Source organism: Quercus suber, unplaced genomic scaffold, assembly GCF_002906115.3.
Source record: "Quercus suber isolate HL8 unplaced genomic scaffold, Cork oak 2.0 scaffold_146, whole genome shotgun sequence".
NCBI classification, from domain to species: Eukaryota; Viridiplantae; Streptophyta; class Magnoliopsida; order Fagales; family Fagaceae; genus Quercus; species Quercus suber.
The window spans coordinates 157,701-179,772 of NW_027069607.1; the positions used below are offsets into that span (position 1 = coordinate 157,701).

At 34.3% G+C, this 22,072-nt stretch overlaps 3 protein-coding genes across 3 annotated transcripts; all 3 read left to right on the forward strand.

Moving 5' to 3' along the window:
* Positions 1-10: 10 nt before the first annotated feature.
* Positions 11-754, forward strand: LOC112039443 (dirigent protein 16). Its single transcript, XM_024072323.2, has one exon. It carries the CDS (start codon positions 11-13, stop codon positions 752-754), a length of 744 nt encoding a protein of 247 aa, XP_023928091.1.
* A 1,194-nt stretch (positions 755-1,948) lies between these two features.
* On the forward strand, positions 1,949-3,388 carry LOC111987019 (uncharacterized). Its single transcript, XM_024018716.2, has 2 exons — positions 1,949-2,286; positions 2,823-3,388. The coding sequence occupies exons 1-2, from the start codon at positions 2,164-2,166 to the stop codon at positions 3,105-3,107; spliced, it is 408 nt and encodes a 135-aa protein (XP_023874484.1). The 5' UTR covers positions 1,949-2,163; the 3' UTR covers positions 3,108-3,388.
* A 14,311-nt stretch (positions 3,389-17,699) lies between these two features.
* LOC111987028 (uncharacterized) lies at positions 17,700-18,380 on the forward strand. Its single transcript, XM_024018725.2, has one exon. It carries the CDS (start codon positions 17,747-17,749, stop codon positions 18,131-18,133), a length of 387 nt encoding a protein of 128 aa, XP_023874493.2. The 5' UTR covers positions 17,700-17,746; the 3' UTR covers positions 18,134-18,380.
* Positions 18,381-22,072: the final 3,692 nt, after the last annotated feature.

A 22,072-nucleotide genomic window follows, 5' to 3' on the forward strand; every position in this document is an offset into this window, starting at 1 on the left:
ACACTTCAAGATGTTCAAGCAATCACCACCATTCATTTTCATCATAATGCTAGTTGCAACTGTGCAAATGACAAGTGTCATTGCTGCAGTTAATCATGCAGTAGACAGCAAAGAACCAACACTTGAGTTATACTTGCATGACATTCTTGGGGGCAGTAGCCCTACAGCTAGGCCAATCACTGGCTTGTTAGGTAACATCTACAATGGTCAAGTGCCCTTTGCAAAGCAGATAGGGTTTATCCCTCCACAAGGAGGGGTTGCCATCCCCAATGCCAACGGTGCCATTCCAACCGTCAATGGTGTCAATGGTCTCCCACTAGGAACCGGCTTAGGTGGTACTGCTTTTGCAGGAAATAATCAGAACCCACCTCAGACCCAACTGGGACCTGATGGGTTGGGACTAGGCTTTGGAACAATCACCGTTATTGATGACATATTGACCTCCAGTCCTGATTTGGGATCTCAAACACTGGGGAAAGCTCAAGGAGTTTATGTGGCAAGCTCTGCAGATGGGACCACACAGATGATGACATTTACTGCTATGATTGAAGGAGGGGAATATAATGACAACCTCAATTTCTATGGAGTGTACAAGATTGGGAATACCGTGTCATATTTGTCAGTGACAGGAGGGACTGGCAAGTTTAAGAATGCTTGTGGGATTGCGGAAGTACGACCACTCTTATCTTCTGGTCAACATGTCATAGATGGTGCAGAGACACTGCTGAGGATCATCGTCCATCTAAAATATTGAGATTGTTTGATAAAACATCTGGTTTGTTTGTGTGGAAATGAATGTGGTAATGTTGTATTGTATTGTTTAATGTAATGACTATAAGTCAAGATGGTTGAAAATTTTATATATCTTTTATTTGTAATCTTGTCATAACTTCTAAAGTTTTATGCTTACGGTGATTGCATATTAAAGACAATGTCTTGTTACTCAATTTCCTTATATAGAAAAGGAATATGATTAAAGTAGAATCTTGATTATCCTAAATCAGATTTCATACTTCACAGTCAATATATCATATAAGATAAAATATTTGCAATGAAAAGTTGAAGTGTACGCAATTTCGTTTCACATAAAGCCTTTAAAATCTGCATTTCACTCAAACAATAATCTGTTTTTTACTTGAATGTTTAGAGGCAAGTACATTCAGAAGCTATGGTCAGAATCACAGCCACTATCATAAATCAACTACACATGCTTTGGGCTTTAAACTATGCATATAAATCCTTAGGGGAGACAGGTTTACATAACTTGATAGTTATTGATGAGTTTCCACTCTTGTGGGTAAAGAATTTTCTCCCATGGGTAAAAGCCCACCTAGACACATTTGCAGGCTCCCTAGTAGATCTTATGCTTTACTCCAATACCGGTGTCTTTATGAGGTCTTCCTCTTCTAGTCAGTTTAAAAAGGAACAACTAAATTCAATCCTACAAAGCTAAGCATGGCTAGAAGTCTAGAAGAGATATAATAGCAAAGAATTGACAAGAAATCTTATTCAATCCCTAAATGTGATACATCTCATCAACAATGATAGAAGTTAACCAAATGTACAACTCAGCCCTCACTGCCTTGAGAATTTTTTTTTTTTTTTTTGGATGATTAAGTTTAGTTTACCAAAAAAAAAAAAATGTTGAGCATTGACATGGCAGATACAGAATTCACAGTTTGATTGGAAAGTTACCGAGACAGAACAAGCGGTCCCACTCCCAATGCACAGATACAAATTCTAAGATTTAATATCCAACCAAACCAAAGAAGAAGAAAACATGGTCCCTACATAGCCACGAAGCTCACCTAGGATTGAGGCGAGAATATATGGAAACCGACACGTGTCCTTTTTTATTCAAGTAATAAGCCATTTATGCATGATCTGGCTACCTCTATACCCGGTAGTCGGTAGCCCCAAGAGGGCAATAAGTGCAAAACCAAGGTGTCCTCTATTTCTACCAAAGCAACCATTTGTTTTTATAGGCAATCTCTCTCTCTCTCTCTCTCTCAAAATTCCAAGTCCCTTCCCAAGGAAATTTGAGCACAAACTTGTCCTTGGTCGGTTTGGGCTTTAAGAGCTAGCTGTCTCTCACTCTCTAATCTGTGTGTTTTAGTTCTCTTTTTATAGTACTGTCATTTTTCTTTGTTGCTGAGGAGAGAGATGACTGGGCCTCTAGAAGCTGAAAGTGTTACTCTTGATCTTCTCAAGAAGAAGATGGCAGACTTTGCTAAGGAGAGAGACTGGGAACAGTTTCACAGCCCCAGAAACCTCCTTTTGGCTCTGGTATGTAAATAAACACAGCCCCCTCCCCTTTGCTTTATTATAAGCCCTTTGTTTTGTATGATCCAAAGAAGAGGGAGGGTGACATAGAAATGTATTGTTTGTTGTCTTGTATATTTGTTTCATTCACTTTCTTTACGGGTTTTTGGAGATTTGACCAAAAGAAATACAACTTGGACTGACAGAGAGAGAATTTGTAGTAATGATTTCAATGTTTCAACCATATAATTTTCTAATGGGGTACCTTTTGCTTGCAAGTGGGCTAGGCTTCCATTATTCTTTTATATGTATACTATATGTTTCTTATCGTTTTTACTTTTCTTATTTCACGAGTTTAGGTGAATGTTTTTTTAACCAGAGTCAAACTTCACCAACTTTGTAATTAAACAGATCTTCCCATTTGTTTTTATCACAGAAATCTTTGGAACCCCACTGTTATTATCTTGCTTTTTGCCTTTTCCTTTTCTATATGTAGTAATGTTCTTAATTATATAAATATTTTTTAAAAAGAGTAATTTTTTGTTATGATATGTGATCAGGTTGGTGAAGTTGGGGAACTATCTGAGATATTCCAGTGGAAAGGAGAGGTTCCAAAAGGACTGCCTGGTTGGAAAGAAGAGGAGAAGGTACACCTGGGTGAAGAGCTTTCTGATGTTTTGCTGTATCTTGTTCAGCTTTCTGATATCTGTGGCATTGATCTTGGCAAAGCTGCTCTTAGGAAGGTTGAACTTAATGCTATCAAATACCCAGTTTCAAAGCAACAAAGCCAGAAGACCAACAACAACACCTTATTCAATGTCAATAATGGCACCGAGAGTGGTTGATTCAAAGCATTAAAAACGCCCACCTATCTATGCTTATAGTTATTGGGGATGTTTTAGGTGTTGTAGGAAGTCTTGATATGCTTAGAGGCTTAGGCTAGACCTTTTTAGGAAAGGGCTTCAATTTGTATGAAGTTCATTGCAATTATTTTGCATGGACTGTTGGTAAGAGTGGCGCGTTTGGCATTTATTCTCATAGATTTTGTTACTGTTTTGTCAAAGTGAATCAAATCCATCTGACAGATCATAAGAGATAGATATGGCAGTCATATATTTTCCTTTTACTTTTTCCTTGATGACTTTAGTTCTGGTTTGCCCCAAAAGACATGTGACTTTAGCCCTTTTTCCTTTTATGTCTTTAACCAGTTTAAATTTTCCTTTCACTTCTCAATTTCTTTTAAATTAAACATATCGAATCGATGAGTACACTAAAATTGTCGTTCTTAATTCAGATTAGTGAGTGAATTATGAAGTGGAATCCTCTCTCTCTCTCTCTCTCTCTCTCTCTCTCGTTTGGGTTGGGATGGAAAAAGGGTATAGAAAATGATGAGAGGAAAACGACAAAAAAGTGGGGTATAGAAAATTTTTAATTTCTTTGTTTGGTTAAAAAGATGAAAAAATGGAATGATGTAAAATACTTTTATTTAATTGGAAAGAAAAATGAAATAAAGGAAAATGTAGGTTGTTGTACCCCTACTATATACACACACTGATGCACATAAAATAAAATGAAATAAATCAGAACACGATCATCGTCTATCCATAGATCTGACAACAAAGGCACACAAAGGACATTCACGACATAGGGAAGGAGATTACAGTGTGATTTTGTTGGCAACGAAGTTGACATCGAGAGATTTGTGGATGGCAAGTCGATTAGCATGAGATTTTGTGGATGACAAAGGACAGTGATGACTCGGTTGCTACCTTTTCTCTCTTGATCCAAACAAGGGAAAACAACATTTTCCCTCTCATTTTCTCCTTTACCTTTCCATCCTTCCATTTTCACCCCAACCAAACGATGTGCAATCTTTGGCCTATATCATATTTATTGGAATAATGATAGCCTATGCATTTGATACAACATTTTTTTTTTTTTAATTTTTTTGAAAATGAGTTGTTTGAAAAAGATGTACTTAGAAAAAAGTGATTTAAAGAAACTGTACTGTAAAAAACGGAAAACATAGTTTCAAAACTAGAAAATTAAATGGACAATAACCTACAAGTTTCAAACTTATCTTACGATAAGAATAAGATCGCCAATATAAAGATGTTTGAAGTGGGGAAGAAATGGAGAAGATATGCATTTGAAATAATTATGCCTTCTTTGGTTGTTGTTTTGACTTGACTAACAAAAAAAAAAATTGTTTTGAGAATCTACTTTGAAATTTCATAGCAATACAGAATATGCTCAAGAAAATTCAATATCTCCAAAGCTGCGACCACACAAATCAAGGGCAAAAAAAGAAAAAAAAATGCACATATGGGATTGATGAAAAGCCTCTTAATCCATTTTTTCGAAATACAACTACAACTTCATCAACAAATCTTTAGTCCCATTTTTTTTAGAAGTTGGTTATGAATTCTCAACAGGTTTGTTAGGGTCGACCATATGTTTTTTTTTTTTTTTTTTTTTTGCCTCCATTATATTATANAGGACAGTGATGACTCGGTTGCTACCTGGTCTTGACTCGAAGGTCTTTCGAAGAGTTAATGTGTAATTTAAGATTTGGGACCCCTTTTCACCTTCTTTTTTTTTTCCTCCCGAAATCAAGGGGGTGAAAATTTAAGGATCCATGGGATTTCTTCTCTGTTTTCTCCTTCTCCTCTATTTTCTCTCTTGATCCAAACAAGGGAAAACAACATTTTCCCTCTCATTTTCTCCTTTACCTTTCCATCCTTCCCATTTTCACCCCAACAAACAATGTGCAATCTTTGGCCTATATCATATTTATTGGAATAATGATAGCCTATGCATTTGATACAACATTTTTTTTTTTTAATTTTTTTGAAAATGAGTTGTTTGAAAAAGATGTACTTAGAAAAAAGTGATTTAAAGAAACTGTACTGTAAAAAACGGAAAACATAGTTTCAAAACTAGAAAATTAAATGGACAATAACCTACAAGTTTCAAACTTATCTTACGATAAGAATAAGATCGCCAATATAAAGATGTTTGAAGTGGGGAAGAAATGGAGAAGATATGCATTTGAAATAATTATGCCTTCTTTGGTTGTTGTTTTGACTTGACTAACAAAAAAAAAAATTGTTTTGAGAATCTACTTTGAAATTTCATAGCAATACAGAATATGCTCAAGAAAATTCAATATCTCCAAAGCTGCGACCACACAAATCAAGGGCAAAAAAAGAAAAAAAAATGCACATATGGGATTGATGAAAAGCCTCTTAATCCATTTTTTCGAATACAACTACAACTTCATCAACAAATCTTTAGTAATTCAAATTCATGCTCTTTGTTTATTCCTTAATTGATTTTTTTTTTTTTTAATTTATATCAACTAATGTTATTTTTGGTCTTTCTCTACTATTTTTTTGTTCCCTTAGCTTAAATCAACCCAATCTTTTTCATCGGTTTATTAGTCGCTCTCCTAAAACATCTCAAGCAAACACTTCACCATCTTTTTATTAATAGAGGTCACCCCTATCTTTAAGTAGGTTTATTTTAAATCCTATCTTTTTTTGTTTATTTCCACTTATCCATCTTAATATTACATTTTAACTACGCTCATTTTGTAAATATATTACTTCTTAATGTAATGTAATAGTTATTCCTATAGTTTAGCTATTCAATAGTTTGATTATATTTTTATTACAGAGAATAAACATTCCTTATGAATAGTTATTCTTTAAAATGAGGAATAACTATTCATCTTAAAATAATTGTAATCATGGTTTTAAAAATTAGACCAGACTAGCCAGTTAAACCAATAACTGGCCACTAGTCCGGTCCAAAAAAGACCCTTAAAGCTAGTCAAAACAGGCCAAAACCGGTCAAAAATCGAGTAAAACTAGAAACCGGAGGCAAATTTAGTTTTGCCCCCAATCTAGTTTTTAAAACCATAGTTGTAACTTGTAATAACTATTTTTTAGTAGGTGTATTAATTTCTAAAAGAGAAATGATATGTCTACAATATTTTTACAACAAATCCTAAGTGACAGGTTGTTACTGGTTGTTATTATTGGGGCAAAAAAATAATCTTAGTATTAGTTTCAAATTTGAACCAATAACAACTAACCACCTGTGATTTGTTGTAAAAATGTTATAAAATTGTTGTAGATGTAGCATCTCTCTTTCTAAAATTAATATATTTTCAAATAAACAAAATTTCCATATGCACATAACAATTATGAAAATAAAAAAAAATCATAAAAAATAACTAATCTCTCTTTCAAATTTAAAAAATATATTATTTTTTATTAAATATAATTATATGAGTAAGATATTTCTTAAAATATATTTTGAGTTTAATTTAAAATGATTTCATTTCATTGTATTTAGGATTCTATTATTGTATTGTCACCAAACAAATGAATAGTAATGAGTATTACATTACAACATCTTATATTCCTTGTAATACCTATTTCTATTCTTATATAATTACCGTTATAATCTACAAAACGTGTCCTTAGCAAATTTGTACATAACCCTTTTTTTTTAGCCTATACCCGAGGTCCTTGACCTTAATGATGAAAAAAGCTTCGAACTCTTACCAAAATGATCATCACATGTACTAAGTCCAATGGGCTAAAAGATGCAAGTCTGAATCCATTTTTGAAGTCCAAAATAGATCCTAGGAAAAAATAGGGTGTTCGTAGGGCTGTCCATGGGTCGGGTCGAGTCGAGTCGGGTTTGGAGTGGACTTGTAACCGACCCCATCAAATCAAGTGAACAAAAAATAGACCCGCAGCCGATTGAACATTTGGGTTGAACTCGATGGCTCAGGTCATCGATTAAGCAGGTCGAAGTCATCGAGTGATTTCGGGTTTGAAGCACAACAACTCATAAGAAATCAAACCTAAGAAAAACATAGATCACAACCATAATCCAAAGCTAGAGAAATCAATAACACAAAAAATACCACAAAACTAGATTTGAGACTAAAACCAAATAGAGCCAAAAATACCACAAACCCAGATCTAAGACTGATACGAAGAGAAATAAAGAGGAGATATAAGACTCTACCGACACAAGCCACACAACAACCACTCCCTCTCCCACCATCACTGCATCCATCACAAGATCAATACAACCACCATCAAATTACACAAAATTAGAGCCTCGAAGGAGATTTGAAGTTGATTAGAGGATGATTTTATGGCAAAGATCATTTGCATAAGATCAGTACATCCACCATCGATGGGGCGAGAGAGTGACTCGACCTAGGACAGTTGTAGTTTGGAAAGTTGGCGACGGCGGCTAGGGTTAGTGATTTGTGAGAGAGATGAGAGAGTGTTAAAAAAGAATCTGAAGTTTTGGCCAAAAATAGATCAGACCCTTCAAGTATTAGGCGTGAATAATGATGGAAACCAATATGATTTCCTTTTAAATTTATGGGTGGTCAGGTCGATTTCTATGGGTCAAGAAGTGTGAGACCTAAACCCGAACTGAAAACTTGATATTTTAAACTAACAGACCCGTACCCGACCCGTTTAAGCATTTGGGTCCAACCATGGGTTTTCAAGTACGGTCGATTTAGTCGGGTGGGTCGGGTCTTCTAGGTTGATGGACAGCCCTAGGTGTATGCCTATTATTTAGTCGTATGCCACTTAGCGATAACAACCCTAAAATCACTCAATTCCATATCTAGCTTAAAGGCTGGTTAGCTCTTAAATGATTAACATGACCACTAAGCATAGGGTTTGTATATTTGGCTATAAATACCCATCATTTCCACCACTAAAGGATAAAAGACACCCACCATACCGAAACTCTAGCGAAATCAATCCTGAAACCATTCCAAAGGCGATAGGGCAGAGTAGTTGAATATCATACTTAGTTTTTTTTTTTTTTTTTTTTTTTTTTTTTTTTTTTTTATTAGAAAACAGAGAAAAGAAATAAGAACTGATGAATTTCTGTATCTGTTTCATTAACTCAAAAATAGTTACAGCCCATATATATATACCGGGTAAAAGAATGAAAAACTAACTAACAGAATTACTAACTAACAGAACTAACAGGACGTGCTGGTTATATACACTAATACAAAGCTACATGTCGTATAGAACAAAAACATATCCACAAATTCTGCTCACTGTCGTTTATCTTTTCTATTCTTCTTTGTAGCATCTTTACATTCTGCAACTGATCTTGATTTACTTTCTTTACACTCCCCCTCAAGAGGAAGTGGGGAATGCACATTCAACACATTCATCTTGGATAACAGATTGTGAAACTGATGTGCACTAAGTGCCTTTGTCAGCATATCAGCAAGCTGTGAGTGAGTCCTAATGTGCAGCAACCTTATTACACCTTGAACCATTTTGTCTCTCACAACATGGCAGTCAATCTCAATGTGTTTTGTGCGCTCGTGGAACACTGGATTGACTGCAATATGGAGAGCAGATTGACTATCACTGAATAGTAAAGCAGCCTTAGAGTGATCAACTTGTATATCTCTTAGTAAACTAAGAATCCACACAATCTCACACACTGCTACTGCATAGAACGATACANGGCTTCTATTTCTGTAAAAGGAGAAAAATAGACATTATTGTAATTTTAAAATATTACATGATCTCCAAAACTACCAATAGTTGTAATAAAAACATCATTAAAAAAAATTGATGTGCATGCATGGATGGATGTACGTTCTACGTACACGTTCTTTTATTGCACATTACAAGCATGTTTGGCTTCAGTTTTAACTTTTAGTTTTTATGTACAGCTTTTTAAAACTTTATTTTTTTTTCTCATTTTTTCTTACTTTTTTAAATTTTTTTTCAAAATATAAGTATATTTTAGCATACTTTTAGCAAAAAGCATTCATTAAAAAACTAAATAAACTACCTCAAACAGACACTACATGTCATGTCATATTGGCAGAGTTTAGATAATTGTTAATGTGTTGTTACTACTTAGGAATTATTTGCTCAAGAATTGGGTGTTTAGATCTTCTAGTGTTTGTGTCGGTCATACGGTGAGTTTTGATTGCTTTTGTAGATTTGTTTTTCGCAATCTTGGAAAGCCAACTTTTTATTTAAACTTTAAAGGACGATTCTACTATAGTTGCTTGCTTGATTGCTTTTGTAAGTTGTTCTTCACAATCTTAGAAAGCCAAATTTCTATTTAAAGGACAATATTATTATAATTGCTCTTTTCATAATTCTACTTTGGCGGCAATTGAGAACGAGTTGCCAACTGCCAAGGGTATTTACCTTATGTTGTGGATACAAAGAAACAGGATTGTAAAACTTGATGATATTTACATAGTGTGCAAAGCTTCCTGAAATTTTTTCAAAGGAAATTAAGATTTAAACCATCAAATAATCATATATATATATATATATATAAAATAACTTTTTTTTTTTTATAAGGACTAAAAGTTGGCAATTTGCCCACTTGAGGTTCACTTCGTTAGGCTTCTATAACCCATCTCTATACCTTCATCGTTAAAAACACAAAAACATAACAAAAACATAAAAATCTAAATCTAAAAGGATATTTCTTAAAATGGTGAAGCTTTAGCTTAAAAACATTCTTTCTCTTTATAAGAACATAAATCTATCAATCCAAACAAAACTATCAAAGGGATAGAAAAGATTGAGAAAGAAATTTGAAGAGTGTTCCATTCCCTCCAATTCCTCTCAATTTTGAGAGGGATGAAGATTTGAGTTTTTAAGGGAATAAAGAGGAATAAATGTTCATTCTTACTCATTTATTTCCCTCCCACTTAAACTCTCAAACAATGAAACAATGAGTGAACTTTCCATTCCCTTCATTAAAACTCCCAAACAAGGAAGGGAAAAATATTCTAAAATTATTATTTTCATTCATTTCCATTCTCTCCTCCCAAACGAGGGCTAAAGGATCAGTTGTTGTATTTCCCTAGAATCCTCTGATTATCAAGTTAAAAATATGTTCTCTCAATTCTTAGTGAATGGAGATTACATTTTTCTCATACTTGGAGTGATGGTTGAATCCTCTATTTATGGGGCCTTAAGGGCATTGATCTCTTTGATTTTTGACCCTTGATTGTAGCTAATTATCTTAATCACCTTCCTTTAATGAAGTGACAGATTTACATGATATCCTCATGGAAAATCTGCTATTTCCTTTTGTGGTTATCCGTTCAAAGATCAACTATGACCTCGGCACTTAATTTTCCCACCTTAGGGGACCTTAAGGACATTGATCTCTTTGATTTTTGACCCTTGATCGTAGCTAATTATCTTAATCACCTTCCTTTAATGAAGTGACAGATTTACATGATATCCTCATGGAAAATCTGCTATTTCCTTTTGTGGTTATCCTTTAAAGATCAACTATGACCTTGGCACTCAATTTTCCCACCTTATTGGTTGTCTGGTGATATGGAAGGTCTTCCATTGGGTGGACGAATTCATACACTATCAAGGACAATTGCACTTATTTCTCAACCAAAAAAAAAAAAAAAACGATAAATACACTTTACCCATATGTAGTTTGGATTGTTTTATTATTACGTACATGTGATATAAAAGTATCACTTTATACACATGCAGGATGGATCCAAGATTTCAAGTTAGGGGTTGGAGTACAAGCAAAAGGAAAAAAAAATCAAAATAATCATCTATATAGTATTAATAAACTATCAATTAAGACAAATACACAAAATCATTGTTTCTTAATACATTTAGATGCAATCATCTATCAACAATGACAAAAAATACAAAACACTATTGTCTTTTAATACATTATAGTGCAGTCATCTATGCAATCTCAATTGACAGATTTACAAGTTTTCAATTTATAAATTTATCTAATTAAAAAATATTAATTATAGTATTATGAGTTTGCAATATGGACTAGTGGGCTAATAATCTTGGAGGGGAGGGGGACCCAACTATAAATAATAATAAAAAATTATACCTAGAAAAAAAAAATTTATTTGGATCAGTAGTCCCCCCTTAGGTCTGTCCCAGTACACTTGAGGTAGTTTTCTTTATTATACTTCTATAACCCACCTTATCAATTTTCGTCAGGAAAAAACTTTTAAGACAAAATATAAAAGAAAATGGATCAAAAAGCATTTCATGAGAAACTGTTTGACCATTGTCCTAGGATTCATTAACACAAGATTTAGGGCTAATTTGAACATCACACTTTCAATAAATCAAAGCTCATCCCTAGCCCATTGTACAGATTATTGACCACATAGATAAATGAGGAAATGAAGGATTAAATTTTAAGAAAAGTGAATAAAAAATTTCTCGTCATTGTTGTTTTTCACACTCCCAGCATCACAGCAACCTAACTACCCCCACCACACTAACAAAACCCACTAAGATTAAAGAATCTTTCTTCAATGAAAAACATATATACTAGCTAGGTGAAACAATGAAACAATTAAGTTCATAGCAGGTCTGCACACAAACTAATCCAATATATATATATATATATATATGTATGTATATGTACCTGTCTCATTGGCCATACATCGTCTCACATTTTGCGGCATGGAGTAGTAGTGTCACGTAAGCACTTAAGAATCGAATAAGTATGATTATGTTTGTGACTAGTCAAGCACAAAAATAGTTTAACCAATGCACCTTTTGCAGCTTGGAGCAGCGTCACGCGAACACCAAGGACAAGAATGTTTTGTGTGATAAGCACAAGATAATTTGCTAATGTGGTGTCAATTCTAATATACTTGCCTTTATAAATCCCGATCTTTTCCCTCAAAAAAGAAAAGAAAAGAAAAGAAAAGTATTCTTCCTTCTCTTTCTCAAAGTATATATCTTTACCACGTATTCTCTTTCTCATGCCACAACCGCACAAGATAGACTAAAGGAGAGAGGACTTGTGTGGTGCCATGTGCCATGTGCAATGTGCCATATGTGTGTTATAAGGTCACCTTGTAAAGGAGAGAGGACTTGTGTGGTGCCATGTGCCATGTGCAATGTGCCATATGTGTGTTATAAGGTCACCTTGTGCATTGATCCACGTGGTTGGATTTGGAGAAAAATGGTATACGAGAGGCCCATAAATGACATGATTATGAAGAAAAAAAAACCATAGGCAAAATGGAGATAATAAGACTTGTTCGTTATCCACAAAAAGGCAAAAACCCACACATAATTAAGGGGGAGATTGTTGAGTACACGTGTGAGTGAAGTTTTATATTGATTAACAATGAAAAAAGTGAATGGTTAATACAACACAATTTTTACAAAATTGTTGTCACTCACTATTCATTGCAAGAATCATTCTCATAGATTGCACAATTTTGTAATGCTATAACAAGTTTGGTGATAAATGAGTAGCGTAAAAAAAATGCCATGACGCACATCACACTGTGTTGTTATGTCAGCCTTAGTCACATAACATTTCTTTCTCAATGATGTAATTCTATGCAAAGTATTGATACAAGATCCTACTTGCTAAAGTAATTTTGGCATGTAAGACAAACGTTATACCCTTCATCAATATAATGTCATGTCAATGATACAAGATCTTGTCATATCAATCAGTTAGCATAGATGTTACATGTTGCCTTGTTAGCCTCATGCAACATGTCACGCATGTTTCTAATGATGCCAATGACATGATGCTTCCTTCTATTAACTCAACTAGCTCCTAACTATTAGTGTTAACCATTATCATCACGTGGATAAATGTCATTAAGCTGAATTACATAAACCTCCATATGTGCTCTCTTTTTCATACTTTTGCTCATAATTCAATCACAAATCTTTAACAAAAACAAGTGGAGCCAATCCCCGGCCTAACGTAATGTGATGGGAATATGTTAATTTCCACGCCATTGCGTCAACCTTTTGTGATGGGTATGTGCCGATTTCCGCACTATTTTCCTGTTTCTCTTTTTTGTTTGAGCTTGACTATTGCTTCAGAAAATTTAGGTACACACAATTTTACACGTGTTCTTTTCATTTGCTGATTGATAAGTGAAAAATGTTTGCCAGTCGTCCGTATACTTGTGAAAGTTACATTAAACCAATCACAACATATACCACCTCATAAATTTAGTTAAAGAAATGTGTTAATATCTATAATAACAACTAATTGTGAAAAACCCAAAGTCCAATAGATGGGCCAGGAAAAATGATTCAAAATGCAGTTTTAAAGGTCCCAAATGAGAGCTTGATCCGGAAATCGAAATAAGAGCTGGTTGATCACCTAAAAAATATTCTCTTATGATTGTGTATCTTAATATTGTGTGGCTAGTTTGTTATGCTTCATGTTGTTATCTCAGAAGAATCATCCACATGTAAGCAATTGAGTACGTACGTTACCTAAAGGGAACTTGATGATGATCGAGGGGTTTCATTTGATACACTGGATTGGTTCAAAGAGATATTGGGTATTTATTCGATCGCTATCGTGGAGATCATGCAAGTCTTGAGGGAGAGAGACTTGTAAGTTTGGCAATCTGATGACAAAATTGCTGAAGTGTTATGCATCAATGATTCAATATATATAAATATTATAGTTGGCTTAGTACTGTTGTTATCTATCATGTGGACTAATTCAAACAATTTGCATGGTTCCCGAAATGGATTGAGAATCTCTTATAAAAAAAGCAGTTGGGAAAATTAAAAGAAGCCTAACTCTTTACTTGGCGGATTCGAGTTCTCAACCTCTAAAACCATGAAAAGCTATTAATTCTTACAAAAATGATACTATGCATGGCAATCAACTGAACAGCATGTACCAGTCCAGATAGGGACGTTAAACGAGAAAAATGAAATGATCGATAGGGACATTCTTACTTAACAACAACCCCCACCCCCTCTTTTTTTTATGTTGATCAAGTGAATTTATTAAGCAACAAGGTGGAAAAATCAGCCACAACAGTGAAGGGCTACAACAAACAACTCCCAACAGCAACAATATCTAAATAGACCAAACTGCACAACAAGCAAGATTGAGACTACCCAAGTATGCAGATCGGGGAAAAAATCCCAGCAACTAACAAACCAAAATACAAGATAATGTAAAGTTAAACAAACACATACCCACTTAGCAAATCTGCATGAAGAAAAATATATGAAATTGTTGGAAATTAATGATCTATTTAGATTGAGGGAGAACAAAGGGAGTAGAGTAGAGTGAATTTGGCAAAAAATTAGCATATTTTTAGCCAACTCTACTCTACTCCCTTCCACTACTCTTCCATTTCCCCTCAATTTAAACAGGCCCTAGGTTGTACTTTCACAAGAACCACAACACAATCATACTTTTTAGGCTTAAATACACAACATTTGTGCTACCCAATTTGGGGTAGATTTAAAATATATATATATATATATATATATTTATTTATTTATAAATTAGCTTACCACCTCACACTTGAGACCATCACAATCTGTTATTAATTTTTTTTTATAACTCTTATGTGATAGTTAATTTGGGGAATGTTACGAAATTGTTGTGAATTTTTATTATATCCTTTAAGAAAGAATTGTTTGGTTACAAAAAGACGTAGACTTTTTTCTTAAAAAAAATTGGACGTAGACTTGGGCTTTCTATATCACTATATATCTCCTGATGAATTGCTTTACCAATATAGCTGGTGGACGGATAATTGATTGTACAAATTGGATCAAAAAGATGATTAAAAAGAAGGAAAAAATGGTTGGGCTTGATGAGAGATGAAAAAAATGCTCTGGAAGGTCAGGCTTGGGCTTGAATCAATTGAAGCCCAAACCAAAACAGATACAAAGAACAAGCCCACAAATAGCTCAAAAGAAAATCAAGCCCATAAAACCGACTACTGTTTTTTTTTTTTTTATGAACCCCACTACTGTTATAACTAGCGTTATTTATTACCTACGCCATGAACATTACTTATTATCATGTTGCTTTTGCATTACGAATCTAACTTTAATTCAAAACATTTGTACTCTAATCATTCGTTATAATTTTGATTTGCGCTACTTTTGTGTACACCTGACATAATTTATAGTTACATAATCATGAGTAATGTTAAATATATTACAAATTTTATTATATAGGTATTATAAGGGAAATTACACTTTACTACCCTAAAATATACCACAGATTACACTTTACACCCTAAACTATTCGAATGCACATTTTGCATCCTAAATTTTGACATTTGTTACACTTTGCACCCTAAAGTTAGTTTTACTACTATGTTAGACAAAAATTGATAGTATGTGACTTGCATGTGATTTTTGCTTAAATGACGCATAATTTATAGACAAAAACACCGTCTACTAAATAAATTAAAAAACAAAATCTCTCTCACATGCGTAGAATATCATCTTCCCCAAATTAAAAATCTGTCTAACCCTAAATCCCTAAACAACTCTCACGTATGTGTGTCCAGCAGCTCCTTTTCTCCTCTCACAATTTTCCTCTTCAAAGTCAAAAAAATGTCTCGTACCCAAAAATTTCAATACATTTAAAGGTTGATCACAATGTGAATTGCTTGTACCATCACAAGACTTGTCCTTAGGCACACTTAAGGACCTGTGTGGCGGTGTAGAATCTGTAGATACCCCCTTGTTCAATTCCTTAGCACAGAACAAGTTGTGGTTGGCTACAATTGCTGCATCCGCCATTGTTGTATTAGGTGCTGCAACAAAATTTTGATTTGAGGGAGAAGGAGATGCAACACGTGAGAGAGTTTTTGTTTTTAATTGACTGAGAAGTGGGTATTTTTGTTTTTAAACTATGTGCCACCTAAGCAAATATCATGTGCAAGTTGTGTGCTTTCAATTTTTGTCTAACATAACAGTAAAACTAACTTTGGGGTGCAAAGTGTAACAAATGTTAAAGTTTATGGTGTAAAATGTGCATTCAAATAGTTTAGAGTGCAAAGTGTAATCTAAGGTATAGTTTAAGGTGGTAAAGTGTAATTTTTTCAGTATTATAAATTGAAGTTTTAAATTTTAAACACAGTAAAAAATTTTATTAAAATTTTATTTATTATATTGCTGACGTTGCATGCATCAATTACATTGAATATGGTCTCATTTACATACACTGTCACCACAATTTGTAAAATTCTTATGGTAAAACTAATAGTTTTTTTTTCCCCTTGAGAATCTTTAATTATGGTCTCTATCTAGTAACTATTGGCTATTAGCAATTTGTATGCATTTGGAAATTTGAAAACACTATGTAACTACTATTCCGAAGTGATATCAAAAAGTATAAAAATTTTGGCTTCTTTAATCTTTAGTCTTTACCCTTTGGAATCTGAACTTTTTTTTTTAGTGTTTGGAATCGTCTATCCGTTTAATTTAGCTAGACCCCACTCCAAGAATGATTGCATTCATAGGATTGACACATAACGGCTATTTTGAAACATTTAAAATTAATAAATAAATAAAAAAAATCCTGGAAGGTATTCTTTTTCTCCCAGTATTCTACATTATGCTTTGTATTCAAATTAATGGGGGGGAAAAAAGAGCACAATATAGGAGGTAGAAACTGTCAAAATTATTCAATACGCTCAATATACTACATTTTTCTTCCCAAAAATAAAGAACTCTAAACGTCGGTTTTACACACATAAAACTCATATTTATGTGAGAGGTTGTAGTCCACCTATTCTCAAAACAAGTAATTATCAGTACTATGCAAACAATGCTTATCCTCTCACATTACACCAAAAAGAATATTCTCATAGAAGATAAGCACAGCACCACAAGCCATAAGCTAAACTCAATCAATAGTAGCTATTTATTTCAATTAGTTTATTCAGAAACAATCATGAATGTAGTTTTGAATTTATTGAAGGAATTATAAATGATTGTTAATGATTGTTCATATAAAGAAATATTTACACTTTAACAAGTTAACTTTACTCTAAACTGATTTTTTCTTTTCTTTTTTGGAGGGGTAGTTTTAAAGCCTATATGGCTATATGGCTATACCTATATCAGTAAAAGAGGAAGAGGACAATAAAATTGGTTTATTCAATTCAATAGTGTTTGTAATTTTGTTTCTCTATCCAAAAAAACTAGCAAGAGGCAACCTTTGTACTCTCCCAAACTAAAAAGAAAGAAATGCCTTTTAACTATTAAACTAACCTTTAACTAAAGTTAAACTGATTTTTTTGAATGAAATATCTAATCACAAACTAACGAAGTCTAATCCTCTTTATTTATGTTGCTTTCACCCTATTTTTTTCTCAATTAAGTTAAAGGGAGGTTGCTAAAGTTAAACTCTGGTTCCCCATTCAAACTTGCCACAGTGAAAAATAGCATAAACCACAATGTACAACAACAGATCTCACCTAAATAAAGTTTCAAGATCTCATTTTCATGAGCAGGAGCCCATCTCTTTTAATCATGACTACCATAAGCCTAATCAAGAAAGTAGAACAAAAATCACCCCAATTGCTAATACTTTATTGCACACTAGCATCAGGCCATAAACAACATGATTGTTATAATTGCTGTCATTATGACCATCATGATTAACATCAATGATTCATCTTTATTACTCACTATATAAAGCATTAAGCATAATATTGCAGAAAACACACTGCACAACCACTACAAAACTATCTGGCAATATGTTGAGAAGAGGTGCTCTAACCATTTCCATGTTATCAAATTCTACAACATTGGGGGGGTGGTGCAGGCCACGCAGGCGGCTGAGACGGAGGAAGAGTAGCACCATACGGTTAGGAAATAAGCGGCGAGGGTTCTGCTTAGCTTCAAAGCCAGTGGTGCAATGGGGGGTCATGATGGGTCCTCTTAGGATGCTGAAGAAGTTCATCATGGAGATGGCACCAAATGGACAGTTGATGGAGGCTTATTATTCGTCTTTAATACCCTTTCTACGTCCCCATCTATTTCCATTATGTTGATTACTAGCAGCAACATCTCCTTTGCTTGGTTTTTTTCTTTTATTGTTAAGCTGTGTAATAAGGGATCGAGCAACTCCTATAATTATTGAACAGACAAATTGCTAATTATATATCTTTATAGCGGTTTATAAACATAGAAAAATATTGCAAGATGAATGAAGGTTTAGGTTATGTGTACGTTTTAAAATGTTTGTACCAGCTTTTGAACATATATATATATATAGAGAGAGAGAGAGAGTATTATGGACATGCTGTCATAGCTAATTTGACTAAAGAAAGAAAATTGGGAGCATTTACAGAGCACATCTAATGGAAAAAAGAGAGGGGGGGGTTTTGTTTCCTTGTAATATACTGCTCCATGTCCATGTAAGCCATTCCATATGTCAATTGAGCGAAGTGAAATTTTCTTTTCTTTTTTGGTAAGTAAAAAAGGGTATGACAACCAGCTGTTTTGAAATATATTCCCTAACATCTGAGAAATATAGGCCAGAAACTTTCAAGAGGGGTTCCATAAATCAATTAGTCTTATGAAAAAAATTCACGACGGTTGAGGATAGGGGTGCCCATGGGTCATTTAGAGTTAGTTTTTTACTCAACTTGAACCAGACCTAATCACATCAACTATCAAAAGGTAACACTGTTAGTTTTTTACTCAACTTGAACCAGACCTAATCACATCAACTATCAAAAGGCAACACCCACCATCAGTAGAACAAAAGCGACTGTTGTACTATTCCGTTGTTCACTAGTAGTGGTTAGGTTTAGTCAAAATTGGATAGAAATGGCGATGGGTAGTGTTTTCACCATATCTCATTGGAGATGATGTATTCCCCAGTTGGAAAACTAACACTCAACCCGTTTGAGGCAAGTTTTGGACCTTTAAAACTGTCACCAAAAACCAATTGCGTCAAAACAAGCAAAATCTAGGCAAGTTGGTTCGAGTCGAGTATGTGGATCAGTTTGGGCACCCATTTGGACAGCCCTAGTTGATGTGGTATGTTTTGATTAATTTACAATAAAAGTGATTCTAATAATGGGACCATGTGAAAGTAATGTGTGGTCTTTTTTTGGTAAACCTAATGTGTGGTCTTATAAACGAAGTTAAACACTAGTTTGGGTTGTTTTTGCCCATTGCACTAGTGCCAAGTTGATGCAACCAAATTCGTAGCTAAGCCACACCACTAAGACCAAAATGTCGAAGTTGAATTATTGATTAATGGTCAATGGGTTATCGATGTGATTGGATTTAGTCAAGTGTGAAAAACTCAATATCCAAATCGATAGTAAGTTGGGTTTCATATCAATAGTCAGAGAGGAACACCCTTTCCAAGCATACTTGAGACTCATGTTGTCAAAAACACAATAAATCTTCCTAGACATTGCCATTTTCCTATTTGAATTCACTAAACTCACTATTTTGCCCATGTTAATCATGATAGTATAACTCCCTTAACCTTACTAAGTATGAGAGTTAAAGATCAAATGAAGAAGGAAAATAAAAAATAGTAGATAGGGAGACTTTCAAATGCTTGAAAAATGATAAAAGACCCAAAGGAAGAAGAATAGAGCAAAGAGATGAAAACTAAGGAGGCCTAAAAGCAAGAAGCAGAAGGCTTAAGTGAAAAATGAAGCAAACTAGATACCAAGTAATGAATTGGCACCATAGTTAGGATTACAAGTGACAGTCACTACAAGAAATCTGTACTATTGCGGCGGGTGCAAAAACCACCGCTATATGTCGCATATTGCAACGTTTTTTGGGACCACTACTGTACTTAGGATCTATTGCGGCGTTTTTTGGGACCTCTGTAGTAGCTCTAATCTTTTGCGACATCCTACAATGGCGGTCTATAAAACCACCACAATATATATGTTTTAGCGGTGTTTAATGTAGCTATAGTGGAACTCCATCAAACAACTACAATAAATATATCCTTTTGCGGTATACTATAGCGGCGGTATATAAAATCGCCACAATATATGTGTTTTGGCGGTGTTCTGTTTAGCTATAGTGGCGATATTATCAAACCACCACGATAGATTCTTTTTTGCGGCATAGCTTCTTAGTAATAGCGGTTGTTTTGATCGCCGCAATAGACCTTTTAATTGCTTGAATCTAGTCCAATTTTTCTCTCCTTTTTTTTTTTTTTTTGTCCTTTCCTCGCCTAAGCACCATTTGTCATTTCATTTTTAGCACCTTCGTGTTTTCCCTATGTTAGTCTCCCTCTAAGAAAACACACACACACACACACACACACTCTCTCTCTCTCTCTCTCTCTCTCTCTCGCTTTTCACCAATTCAACCATCAATTATGTAATAATATTTACCAAAAGTAAGTAAATAAATCAAATTAAAATATATTTGTAACATACATATTCAAATTAATTAAAAGGCGAAAATGCACTTTTGGTCCCTACATTTTGGGCCTATTCTCAATTTGGTCCTTAAATTGATTTAGCTCCTAAGTCAGTCCTGATTTTTAAAAATCGTTTTTAAAATAGTCCCTACCGTTAATCCAGTGACAGAAAATGCTGAGGTGGCAAACGGCGTGTCCTATTTGCTGACATGGCGCTGACATGGATATTAAAATATTATTAAAAATGTCACGTCAGCATCTATGTCAGCGTTTTAGTGACAAGTCAGCACTTTAATTAATAAAAAAATAAAAAAATTTAAAAAATTAAACTGAAAAATTCAAAATCATAAACAAAAAAAAAAAAAAACTTTTTAGCTTCTCTCTTTCTCTGTGTTTGTGTCTGTTACTTTCTTCTTTTCGTTTCCTTTTTTTTTTTTTTTTTTTTTTTTTTTTTTTTTTTTTTTTTCAGATCCTCTCTTTCTCTATCTCTTCCATTTTCTTGTTGGTCACGCGGACGAGGTACCGAATGAACTCCGATGAGACTATGACGGACTCGATGGTCCCCAACGGAACCTCCAGCCGGATCGAGCAGCGGATCACGACGATCACGCGTTTGTTGTTCGCGTTAGTTATGCCGGATTCTCTGAACCTGGCCGACCTCACCGTGGAGACCAGCGACTGAGCCAAGGTGAGGTCTTTGCACTCCACGGCGACGATGAGCGGTTCGAAGCGGAGGATGAGTTCGGACTCGGGTTCGGAGCGAGTTGGTGAGTCAGGGAAGAGGAGGGAGTGGCCGTGGAGATCGAGTTCGCCGCTTTTTTCTGGGTTTCCGTAGGGGTGGGTGGTCGGTATTGGAGGTGCAGATTGGTGTGGCCATGTTTGTGTTTCGGAGATGGAGTTGTCTCGGTGAGTTTGGATTCGTGTTTGTGGGTTTTTTTTTTTTTTTTTTTTATGTGGATTTGTATATTTATTTCTTGGATTTATTGGGTTTGATTTACTAGAGGTTTATGGGTTTGATTTCTTGGATTTATTGGGTTTGATTTACTGGATGTTTATGGGTTTGATTTCTTAGATTTATTGGGTGGTTTATGAGTTTGATTTATTGGGTTTGATTTACTAGATGTTTATGGGTTTCTTGGATTTATTGGGTTTGATTTGGGGAAGAACATGAAGCATGAAGTTCATGTCTTGGGAAGAAGAAGAACGAAGAAGAACAATGTTCTTCCGAAAAACAATTTTTGTTTTTGATTTTGAATTTTTTCAATTTAATTTTTTTTAAATTATTTTAATTTTTTATTAATTAAAGTGCTGACTTGTCACTAAAACGCTGACATAGATGCTGACGTGGCATTTTTAATAATATTTTAATATTCATGTCAGCGCCATGTCAGCAAATAGGACACGCCGTTTGCCAACTCAGCATTTTCTGTCACTGGGTTAACGGTAAGGACTATTTTTAAAAACGATTTTAAAAATCAGGGACTGACTTAGGAGCTAAATCAATTTAAGGACCAAATTGAGAATAGGCCCAAAATGTAGGGACCAAAAGTGCATTTTCGCCAAAATATAAGTTATATATCCT